Source organism: Anser cygnoides, chromosome Z (genome assembly GCF_040182565.1).
Source record: "Anser cygnoides isolate HZ-2024a breed goose chromosome Z, Taihu_goose_T2T_genome, whole genome shotgun sequence".
NCBI classification, from domain to species: Eukaryota; Metazoa; Chordata; class Aves; order Anseriformes; family Anatidae; genus Anser; species Anser cygnoides.
This window is the reverse complement of record NC_089912.1, coordinates 59076892-59089001: the sequence shown is the minus strand read 5'-3', so window position 1 is coordinate 59089001 and position 12110 is coordinate 59076892. Positions and strand designations below refer to the sequence as shown.

The 12110-nt window shown below is 42.5% G+C and overlaps 1 protein-coding gene across 7 annotated transcripts in view; it reads left to right on the top strand.

Annotated features, from left to right (window-relative positions):
• ST8SIA5 (ST8 alpha-N-acetyl-neuraminide alpha-2,8-sialyltransferase 5) overlaps nucleotides 1-12110 on the top strand; it is a 76502-nt gene that overhangs the window by 48876 nt on the left and 15516 nt on the right. For all 7 annotated transcript variants that reach the window (XM_013183166.3, XM_013183164.3, XM_013183165.3 and 4 more), the window contains 2 exons: nucleotides 9276-9368; nucleotides 11531-11617. In XM_013183166.3, coding sequence (XP_013038620.1) covers nucleotides 9276-9368; nucleotides 11531-11617 — 180 coding nt within the window. The remainder of the gene's footprint in view (nucleotides 1-9275; nucleotides 9369-11530; nucleotides 11618-12110) is intronic.

The window sequence follows — 12110 nt, the reverse complement described above, 5'->3', positions numbered from 1 at the left end:
AACCAAGGCTTCTCATCCCAGGGCATGAAACACTTTTTTAGATTGCACAGAACTGTTCCATGGAGATAAAAAGTGGTATCATGAACTTGGCTCAGTATGTGGTGCAACGGAGAGTGTGGATCAGGTTTGCAGCAGCTATTATTGTTATGAGTAGTTTTCCCTCAGAGGTCTGTATTTGCTGGGACTTTTTGAGCACCAAAAGCTTCATTTCCATGCATAGTGCATTGCTGCACATCTTCTAGGAAGCAATAAAGTTGTGAATACATTATTCTTAAGAAAAGTTTACTTAGTAAAACATGTAAGTCTCCAAAGCCATGGGGTGGTGAGGCCAACTGTAGGTGTGTACATTCAACCTAAGGAGGACTTTCCTAGAGATTTTTCTGTACATTTGGGCTCTTTTCTAGAGCTCATAGTGCTCTGTTCTCCTTTTAATACGTTTTGCAACTTACTGAGATTGTGAACCTTCATGCCTAAAGCATTTGTTGTTGCCAAGATTAAACTGCCTTAATGGCGTGATGATGCATCTGGCCTATTGGTTGGGTTATGGTGTTCTCTGCCACCTTCAGTCCATCTGAGCTGAAGATGGGGTTCAATATAGGACATAGGTAGTAAGACCACAGAAGCCTTTGATAGGTGAAAGAAGAAGAGAGCTGTATACTTTCGGGCCTGCTGGTTCCTACACTGAATTCTCCAGTATGGCACATAGAGAACTTTGTCCCAGTGGCTACAAAATAGAAAGTGTAATCCACTGATTTCATCAAATACACATTTTACAAGAATGAAAGTCAGGGCTTGAACCATCAGACCTCATTGACTAGGATGGTAGTTGAGGATGTTCCTTAAGTCACAGAGCTGAACTCCTCATACAAAGATACTAAAATCTTGAGAAACACAGGGTGAAAAAAAAACAACAACAATTGCTTACAACGATAAACTAAGATGTGTTTTTGAAATGTTATTGATGTATAAGTGTTGTCATATGTTTTGTTATGCCTCCCAGGTGGTCATCTGGATAACAACATCAGCGGCTTATTTCAATCAGAGTGATAGGGATGGGCTTGATTAAAACAGCTGAACAGCAGTTTTATTAAAATTGGAGAACTCTGAAATGAATCTGGTAAAACAGTAGTCCCTGCAGGATACCCCGCTGCTGCTTGTCAGCAGCCGGTGTTTTGATATGGTGATCAGGAAAGAAAAGAAACAACAAAGTTTCCTCCAAAATGCCCATTCAGTATGCTCTCCATTAAATCGTTCTGAGGGTGATGCTGTGAGGTGGAAAAGCCTCTAAATGGAGATGCATGGCAGTCTCTGGGGGAGGAGGCCCAGGGGGCACAGGGAGCTGTGGTGTCGGTTTGGGAGTATATCTGCGAGATGGGCTTATCCCCAGTGAGTGAACAAGCTGCGGGAGGTAGCCGGGACTTTGCTATGTCAATTAGGGCTGTTTCTGCTTTAGGTCCTGCTATTTCACCCCCATCTCTGCTATACTGACCAGTATGTTAGATGGAAATTCTGGGGAAACCTTGGTCTTGAATAAGTGGACAGATGAGAAGGGAACAACGTGGCACTGGCAGGAGTGGATGCGTGGTCAGTTCATGCTCCTAAACGTGGTTTAGGGCAGCAGAGCCAGGTAATCCCAAATGATCCCAAATGATTTTTGTATTGGGGCATGAGGACAGGTTATCAAAAGCAGAATAGTAGGGAGCAGCAAGTGCTAGTTTGCCAGAAGCTCTCATAGTAGTGGTGAAAAACACATCCGCAGGATATCACAACTGTCATCTCACCTGTACAGATGTGTAAAGTGCCTGTGAAGTCACTCGGCTGGATCAGATAAGGACTCCAGAAACAGGACACTTCTGAGATATGCCAGACTGATGCATGCACTTTTCTAAGGTTATTTGGGAGGTAGAGCTATCAATGAAGTGCTTTTAAGGGACAGAAATATAAAAGCTACTCCTCCTCTATGAAAGATCAAACTATTGAATTTAGGTCTGGTTTGTGGAAGCACTTTTGTTTTGTTTTAACATAAAAATCTTGAAGATAAGCAGGGGATTCTGAGACATTTCTGGACACTTCTGGTGCTATCTATTACCAAAAACACAGACAAACTTGTGACACTGTAAAGAGATATCTCGCCAAACATTTCAAAATGTCCTAGGTGGTTACTCAGGGTGTTCATAAGATAATAGCTGTTAAACTCAGGTACACAGTGTCTGGAAAGTGTGAGTCCTTATTCAAGAATTTCATCTCCTTATTTTTGTTTGATTATTCCAGTTCTTTTAGAAAGAAAAGCATATGTGAGCTAAAGATGCTATTTCTATCCTCATCTTCCAAAGCACTGGATATTATTTTTCCTTGGTATTCTGTACTGAAAAGCTTTCTGCTACTAGGAATTGCTTCCTGGTGCAGCACTGGTCCTCCCTACTTAGTCACCATATGTTTAGATTAAGCATCATATGTCTCTCATACGTTTTGGAACCCAAATCATTCTTATAGGTCCTTTCATCCTCAGTGTCTTGGACCCTCAAAGCTGAAGCAGCAGAACTGGATGCAGTAATTCCTGGGCAACCAGCTTCAGGTGTCCCTGCTTGAGCAGGGGGTTGGGCTGGATGACCTCCAGAGTTCACTTCCAACCTTAGCCATTTTGTGAATTATTCTGTGAATGCTTATATTTTCATTTTTACATGACACTTCATAATGACACATTTTGTTTCTAGCTACAGCCACTTATTGAAAGTTAGTGATCAATGAGACACACATATATATTAACATTAGAGATGAAGGTGGTAAAAGATTTAAACCACTTAATGCTAGTGCCATTGGCATCAGCAGGAGGAATGTGAACAATCTTTTTTCATATTTGTTGTCCCCATGGTGGAGGTAGTTTCTCTATAGAAGAAGACTCTTGCTTCTTCAGTCTCGCCTTTGTGCCCACAGCAGCTTTTCTCTCACTTCAGTCTTTCAAGCAACAGCCTGGTGTGGACAAGTCAACACAGCCTCTCAGAGGGCAGAAACAACACGTACAGCAATGAGATTTTTTGTGCCACAGCTCTAGAGAAGAGTAAGTTAATTTGAGGGCATCAAACACTTCTGCTTCACCTACTCGTTCTTGGAGCAGGGGGATCTCATTTAACACCAGTACATCTACAGGTATTTTCTTTCACAAGGTATAGTACAAAAGGTGGTTGTAGTTTCCATCAGAAACAGAGACTGCTCTTGATCTCCGTGCTAATCCTGTAGTCCAGGCAGTGTCTGTGAGGGTGGCACCTGAGGTCCCCGTTCCTGCCTGCCATTCACTTACCTCTACATCACCTTCTTCTGCCCAACAGGGATTGTACCTAAATGCCTTCTAACAAAAGCGTATGTGTGCGTTCGTAGGACGATATGACACGTGAAGTGGTAGGTTGCTGTTTTTTGGGGGAAAATATCACTGTAATGATGTCAGGCCCTTAAACCTTTTGACCAAATCTTGCATATCTTCACGTCACATAGAATTATTAATAGAAGCAAAATCTGGCAGGATTTGGTCCCTCACTCACAATGGGCTGATGAAGTCAGTACCTACTTGGCTTTGTTTTGCCTGAATTTTCCAGAGCCCCTGTAATCATTATACGCTCCACTTGAGCAATGCTTTTGCTAAAAAGTTCTGAGGATCCTCTGCTAGCCCTCCTGGATGAGTGTGAGTCCCCATGTGCTTTGGGGATTGTGCCCTAGCACACTTGCAAGGTTCCTGAGTGAGGAAGGTGACTCTGGACTTGAACTTGGCCATGGATCTGCCCATACTGAAGAGTGCAAGCACTGCAAATTGGACATCTCTCTTAGTAAGTATTCAATGGAAGCCTGCAGGGCTTAGTTCACTTGTTCTCATTTCTTAGTCACTAGATAATGTGTATTTTTTGAAAGATCCTTGCTTTTCCTGCAGGGTAGGTGGAATTCTTCCTGCGATACTCTGCTCCCTTGCAGCGTAAGTGCTGCAGCCTCACCACGAGCAGTGCAGGACCAGCACTGCAGGAACGAGCAAAACGGGAGGGCGTTTGTGCAGCAGAAAATGGTTTCATTTAAAACACGCCTGACAATTACATTCAATTATATTTTCAAACCTTTGTGCAATGTATCAGACAAATCAGTGCCTCAATCCAAATGTCACTTGAAGACAGGATTGAAGTCTCAGGCTTTTTAATTCATGTTGCATGACCAAGAGAAGCTTACTTTTGATCAAAGCAGGAGCAGCCCGACTGCAGATGATCAAAGACCTAAGCGTTAGCTGGTGTATTGGGAAGTCGGATCTCTCTCTCAAGCTCAGTAAGCTGCTCAGCTGGAAGTGAGATTGCAATGGGAGACATGAAGGTTAGAAAAGAAGAAAGTCATGGTTATTTAAAACGGGAAAATTACAGAGCAAGTGGCATCTCACTTCTGGACATTCAACACTGAGGGGCATGAAAAGAGTCCTCTCCTAGCACTTGAGGTGTTAAGATATGGGATTTAATCCTGGAAAAATGTGGATTTGAAAGCTGTAACTGATCTGAATGGACATCAAGCAGTGAGTTGTGTGCACTGCCCAGTGCCATGGGAAAACGCGTGGTTTGCTGTGATTCAGTTGTCGTGTTCCCTCTTGTAAAGAACTGTGGATTCCTGGGCTGGCTTTCCCATTGACTTCTGACCTCTGAGGGATGAAAATTATTTATCATAGAATCATGGAATCGTAGAATATCCCGAGTTGGAAGGGACCCATAGGGATCATCAAGTCCAACTCCTGGCACCGCACAGGTCTGCCCAAAAGTTTAGACTGTGTGACTAAGTGCACAGTCCAATCTCTTCTTAAATTCAGACAGGCTTGGTGCAGTGACTACTTCCCTGGGGAGCCTGTTCCAGTGTGCAGCCACCCTCTCGGTGAAGAACCTCTTCCTGATGTCCAGCCTAAACCTCCACTGCCTCAGCTTGACACCGTTCCCGTGGGTCCTGTCACTGGTGATAGATTTCAGCAAAGGAAGGGAAAGAAGTACAGGGAGAAGAGATTCTGGGGTGATATGTAAGAAAGGAGATTCTGGGGTGACATATACACACTGTTTTATGGATGTGAAACCTGCCTGTCATTCCTGGAAAGCTAAAATGCAACCTTTTCTCATAGCAAAAGGAGTAGTGTAGTCAGGAGTATCACTTGTCACTAATCAAGAGCATAAATCAAAATAAACTGCACTGCACCCTTACATTTTAGCTGGATATCATACTGAGGAAGATGACGGGGAGGACAGTTTCCATTGGTGTTAATTAAGCTGGCAGGCGAATGTGTCTTTGTTCATGGGGAGCTCCGTGGTTTGGAGTGGGAGTTAATAGGCAGGAGCAGCACTTGGAGCCCAGGGAGTGGGTGAGACTGATGCCTCCTGTGGGAGAACAGGCGGGCTGCTCTCCAAATCCTCCTGGCAGGACCAGGCTCCGGGCCCCGCTGAGCGAGGAGCTGGGTTTAGAGGACATCCACAGGGACTGAGGGAGCTCGTGTTCCTTGTACTAGAGCCTGGTGTTGGGGGAAAGGACAGCACGAAGCCCTTGTGTGGGAAGAGGTCAGCCAGAGCTGCGGGTAGCTGCCTCTGCTAATCTGCCTCGGTGTCTGAAGCAGGAGGAGGAGAGACTGAGGGGCAAATGGAGAGCATGAACATTCCTGGGAGAGGGGAAAAAAAGTTAGTCTGCTGACTGGGTACCGTCTCACAAAACTCTGGAAGCATGTGGATTTGAAGTACTTGTGAGAGTTAGTGACTTGCAGGACAGCCCTGTGCTTTTCTAAGTTGTAGGGTAATGGAACAGCTCTGTTGCAAATGCATTGCTGCCTCGTGGATTTCTTTTGACATCCAGAAATGGCTTATTTTTCATGTGATTCTTTCCTTCTTACACTTCTGCCCCTCTGGTAGCACATCTTTTTTCTTCTCTCTTTTTGGTTTGTGGGTTGGGTAAACAGGCAGTGATCAAAGGGAGTCTTTCGGACTCAGAAAATTTCATCTCTTTTCATAAAGTGACAACTTCGTCTACTGTGCCGCAGGCTGCGGCCAGCTTTGCCATGTGATAACGTGCTGTTTGACATCTGAGCTGCAGCTCTCTAGCTTAGCAGCACATCCAGAAGTGCACAGGAAAGATAAAAATGCATATTAATCTAGATTTTTACCATTCTTAGCTGTCCTGAAGCACACACAGGGTACTGTAATCCAGTGTTGGGCTGAAAGACAGCACGAGGCTGATACACCATTGCTCTCTCCCTGAAGCGGCGTGGGAGAGGTGGGAGCGGTGTGCAAAGTGCTGGGTGTTGCATGGGGATGTATTCCTGCCTCTATCAATTCCATTGTGTAAAACGTGAACAGTCAGGGTCCCAGTCTTATCTCACTCAATGAACCAAGGTAAAGAATGAATAACACCAAACACAGTAAGAAACATAAATACTGAAGGAGGATGAAAAGTTGTACAGTTGCTTTTGTGTCTGGACCGATAGCCAGAGGGGACCCCTTCATCCCGTAAAATGCTTTGACCAGCCAGAAGTCCTATGAAATCGGTTTGGTTTTGGAAATTTATCTGGAGTACATCCACACAGGGCTTTGGTGAAGCTCTACCATATGAACTCTTAAACCAATTTCAGCAGGAGCAGCTTTCAAAATACACAAATTGTTCAGCCCCAGATCCACTAAGGCAAGCACGTAGGAAATGTAAAAGTGCAATGGATTTCATCTGCTCTTTAGTAAGGGCTGAATGTCCAGGTGAACAATTGAATCAGAAGGAGAGCCCAAGGCTTTTGATGAGAAACCAGAGGAAGGTCCATGTTGCATGACCTTTATCTCTGTTCTTGGGGCCAAGGAAATCTTTTTCCAGATTTGTCACTATTTATGAAACACAGTACAAAATTCCTTCTACAGAACCCATAAAAATGTATTTGTTTCCTTGAAAAATATGCAAACACACTTCCAAATAGTCACATTCTTAAAAGATTGTTGGGTTACTGTATTTCTTGACAGTAATGAGTTCACTTCCTTATTAAGAATTTTTGATGTTCTGCTCTTGCCATCTTCTCAGCATTGGCTTCTTCCTCTTAGTCTCAAGCTTTCTGTCCCTTGCTGGATCACAGTGGTTGGTTTGGGTTTTGGCAAAGTTGAGGTGGTGAAAACCTCAGTGAGGGGTGAAGGAAACACTTCAAAGCAGTTTTTGACAGGTTAGAAATGTTCCCAGTTGGTAGCAGATTGCTTTGGGAGGCTCTTGGGCTTTTTCCAGTCACATACTATAGTCCCTTTCTCCCTCCTGTGGGTTTCTCTCTTCCCAGCTTTATCAAGTTGACTTCTAGATATATTTAAAAGGCAAAATTCAGAAGCTTTAGATGCCTCTGGTTTTAGGAGGCCCTCATGGAGATACCTGGAGATGTTGTTTTCAGGGCACGTTCTCTTCACAGTTCCCCTGGGTGGCATGAGAACTTATTCAGAACAGCTCAAAGTTTGGGTCCCCCCAGATTTTGCTGTTGACTGTAAACATGGACCACTGGTAAAAATAACAAGGTTTTCCTACGTAAGGATTTTATATCGGAAACTGATCAGAAATTCGGGTCAGATAGGATTTTTGATGTTATTTTCAAATGACACAACATCAAAATTTTATATTTCAGATGATGGTTTGAATAAAACTCTTATGGGAATCTTGTACTTTTCTTTCTTATTGAAAATTCAGAGGATAGGTTGTATTACAAGGTTGTGAATCTGAGAATTTAAAGGATCCATTAAAATAACTTGATCTAGCTTCTGTAGTAATACCCAGTCCCCCAGATCATCAACTCGTGTTTCTCCGTTACGCCCGTAACTGCTGTATGGGCATGTGCTGTTCTTAGGTATCAGGTTTTAATACAGACTTACAGTGATGGGATGAAAGTGATACAGAGCTTGGTTTATACCCTAAATCATCTTTGTCATTTCAGTACGGTTTTGTAGAATTTGTTGGACAGCCTGGGCTTTCTCTAACATGGGGTTGCTACCCTTGTGTTTTATTTCTCCTTAACTCCAGTCTCATGGTGGAGGTAGAGGAGTTCAACCAAAAAAGCACATATTTATGTCAGATTTTAATGAAGAATAGCATTGTCATATCTGATGTGTTGGAGCACCCAAATCCTTTTGTTCTCAAAGCCATCTCAATTTTTTTGAGAAGAAAATCCCCCTCTCCCCTCCAAATACACCAAGAAAATGAATCACGAAGAAAAGCTCAATTTCACGGAGGTATGCAACAGTCTCCACAGGCAAGATGAAACCCCCAGCACTTTGCTAAGAATTTAATGAACTACTTTTAAAATTCTCAGCACATTCAGACACCCAAAGGATGGGAACAATATACCTTATGTAATCAGTGCTTTTCCCCGACTTTCAGTGGCAGCTACCATACCTACAAGAGAGATGAACTCTTTTGAAATCATAGCCAATTAATGCCTAAGCAAGTGAGAATTGTGTTAGATGCTGTTTGAAAACCTATCCACTTAGTTTAAATCAGCTAAATGGAAACTGCTGAGTGCTCCCTCTTGAACATCTCAAAATTAGCATGTGAGTCTATGTAGGGATGGACAAACTGGACGTAGGTGGCTGTTCTAAAATTAGCAGTGACATCTGTATTTTCATAGAATCATAGAATCACAGAATCATAGAATGCGTTGGGTTGGAAGGGATCTTAAAGATCATCGAATTCCACCCCCTGCCATGGGCAGGGACAGCTCCCACCAGACCAGGCTGCCCAAAGCCCCATCCAGCCTGGCCTCGGGCACTTCCAGGGATGGAGCATCCACAGCTTCTCTGGGCAGCCTGTTCTAGTGCCTCACCATCCTCTGAGTAAAGAATTTCTTCCTCAAATCTAATATAAACCTACCCTTTTTTAGTTTAAAACCATTACTCCTTCTCCTATCACTACACCCTGACAAAGAGTCCCTCCCCAGGTTTCCTGTAGCCCCCTTTAGGTACAGGCAGGCTGCTATAAAGTCTCCCCTGTGCCTTCTCTTCTACAACCCCAACTCCCTCAGCCTGTCCCCATAGGAGAGATGCTCCAGCCCATTGATCATCCTCGTGGCCCTCCTCTGGACTCATTCTAATACTTCCGTGTCCTTCTTGTGCTGGGCCCCAATTTTCCTGTGAGGTAATAACTTGCACTTGGGGCAAATGTTGTAGTCTCAGATTTGGTAGAAATGACAAATGACAACTTAAAGCACATTTCTGTTGAAGTGTAAGACAAGTGTTCTAGTATAAGGATTATTGATAATCTTTGTCTTTGTTCTTCTTCAGGTATTTTGAGTTTTATGAAGGGCCTTTGGAATACAACTCCACCAAATGCCTGGAATTACGACAGGACATCATTGAGGTGAAGGTTTTGTCTATGTAAGTACGAATACATTTGCTAAAAAGGTCTCTTTTCAGGCAGGATGGAAATGATAACTTATGATGAAATTATGAAAGTAGTAAGGTGCAAGAGATTCTTTCAATAGGGATCTCATCAGGGATTCCTGAGGTGAGTAGTGACATTTGAATTTGATCTGAGATCTATTTGAAAAAAATGGAGGCTTTTAAATACATTGAGACATTTTGTTCAGACCCAGCATTCCCAGTTTGGAAGTAAATGCAGTGTTTACAATATTATGTGTAATGTTATATTCCAGGCACTCTACTGAAGGTAAGAACAGACAGACTGACTCATGACAAGTTTCTGTCTAGCCTCATGCTCTGTTGTTGATGATAGACAGTAGTGAAGGCTAAGAAATGAGGCAAAAGGTTAGCCCTACCTGATAACAAATTCTGGCATGGGGTCTCTCTGAGCAGTAGGTGGTGTCTAGACTCCAGTAGTCAGAGTGGACAATAAACCTCTCTATTAATTTGTTTAGATCTTTTTTGAGCCCATTTGTACTTTTGAGCCCACTGCCTTAATTTTCTGCAGCACCGAGTTTCAGTAATAACACTCAGTAAAAAATGCATTTCTGAGAAATCATAAAATATCTGTATTTTGTCTTCTCCGGTGCTGTATGTACATCAGGAAACTAACGAGATGACTGAGATGTAGCCATGAAGCTAGAGAGATGGAGTCAGGCAAAAAAGATTGCCCATGGAGCTGACTGGAAAGCAAAGAAGGATGTTTTTGTGTTGTCCTTCTGCATTTTTGGCATCACATTGTATTTAGGTGCTCATGTTATATGTAGTTCCTTACTATATCTACAACCAGTGGTGTAGTTGTCTTACCTACAATCCATAAGGTTTGTTAAGGTCTGTGAAGTGCACTGACAGTTTCAGCTGAAAGTGCAGCTGTATAAGAGCACAGCTTTAAGTGATCAAGGCCACAGCAAATAGAAGTTATTGCTCCAGGTCTGTGTGAATTTCCAGCATGTCTCCCTTGCTGACTTTGTGCACCAAAAAAAATGTAGGTTATGTCCTTGTCTTCTGTATTTGGTACTGGATGAAGGATACACAAGTAGCAACTTTGCACTGCCTGCTGACTTGCAGTGCTTAAAAATAAATAGAAGGGGTGAGAATGTGACACTTCTGCCAATGTTCTGCTGAAGATGGTGAGTTTTGAATTGCTCTTCTGCATATTTATCATATGGTACAAAGAATTACTCATTTCTCTTCATCTTTTCCAAAGGTACATAGAAGGCAGTGGACTCCTGCTCAGTTGGATAGTTAGCCTTACTTCTGTGATAGATGCCATTTGACATTAAGCTCTTTTACTATGCTGGGTTCTTCTGAAGTGCTTCCTTCTGATGTGGTACATTTCCTAAGTCAGCCCTTACGACAATGGAAGATTTCCAAGTTAATATGCTCTGGTGGGCTACAGAAAGTACAATATGACCTAATTCCTTCCTCTAACTTCCACAGCCTGGGAAATCCTAAGTTCTACTCACTTTATATATATATATTTCCCTTAAAAGTCTTTGTTTTATTAGAACATTCAAAGCCCTCAAAGTTGAAGAGAACTCATTAATACCTACCAGTCATGAATAATTCTCAGACTTCAAAATTTCCCAGCCATATTATAACATTGCTGCCTAGCTCTAGGTTTTTGTAAGGCCTTTGTTATATCCATTGTCCAAATGCAGAAAAGTGTGTAAGAACTGTAAGGTATAAGTGGTGGAAATACATACCACCAAAATTGTGTCACCCTTTGCTAGCCTAGTGGAATTAGGAGCATCACTGCTTGATGTAGCTGAAAGTATATTTATTAACAAGGGGGAGGGAGAGCTCCTTACATAAAGAGCTTTTTGTGTTCTCTTCTCCTCACACATGCTTATCCCTGCACGTGTGCAATTGCAGTGTATACAATGAAGAAAAATCGGTTCTAAGCATCTGAGGAGGTGTATATACATGGCTTAGAGTTGCGATCTCTGAGTAGGAAAAACAAACAAACAAACAAAAAAACAACTAAGTTTTGCACTAGATAGATGGACTAGTTTGTCCTATCAAACACCTGTTTCGTGGTACCCTGGCTACAGCAGCTGAAGGAGGTGAATGCCATGTAATAAAGAATTTTGCTTTTCTTTCTTTTTATCTTTCAGGGTGAAACAAACTGAATTGTTTGACAGGTGGAAGAGCCTACAGATGTGCAAATGGGAGATGAATGTCACAGAAGCTAACCTATTCAAGTAAGAATGGTCCACAGTAATGGAACTGAGTAAAATTTGCTTTAGTTTGAGTTTAGCTTCCTGTTAGCTGTTCCAAACCTTCAATATGGATAGCAAGAGTAAGCACTGTAACTGTTGGAATACCATCCTTTTGAATAAATACTGACTTTTTTCTACTTTAAAAAGGTCAGCAGGGAGGGTGAAAGAGAGCTGTTGTGGCAGATGGGACAGTCTTCCCAACAAAGGCAGGGAATTTGGTATGGAAAAGACTTTTCCAGGTTTGATTTGGGCAGAAATGAAGGGCAAAAATGAGGCTGGAGCAAAGAGGTAAAAGCTATATATAATGCATCAACCAAACTCTCTGGTGGTATAAAATAGTACCATCAGTGGTGACACTGCAAATTTGGCCTACAAAATACTCAAAGTGGATTTTTTCTGTGGTGTATTAGGTACTGCCAGACCTTGTTTATTAGTTCCCTTTTTTTAATGGCTTCTCAGCCATTACTGCCTGACT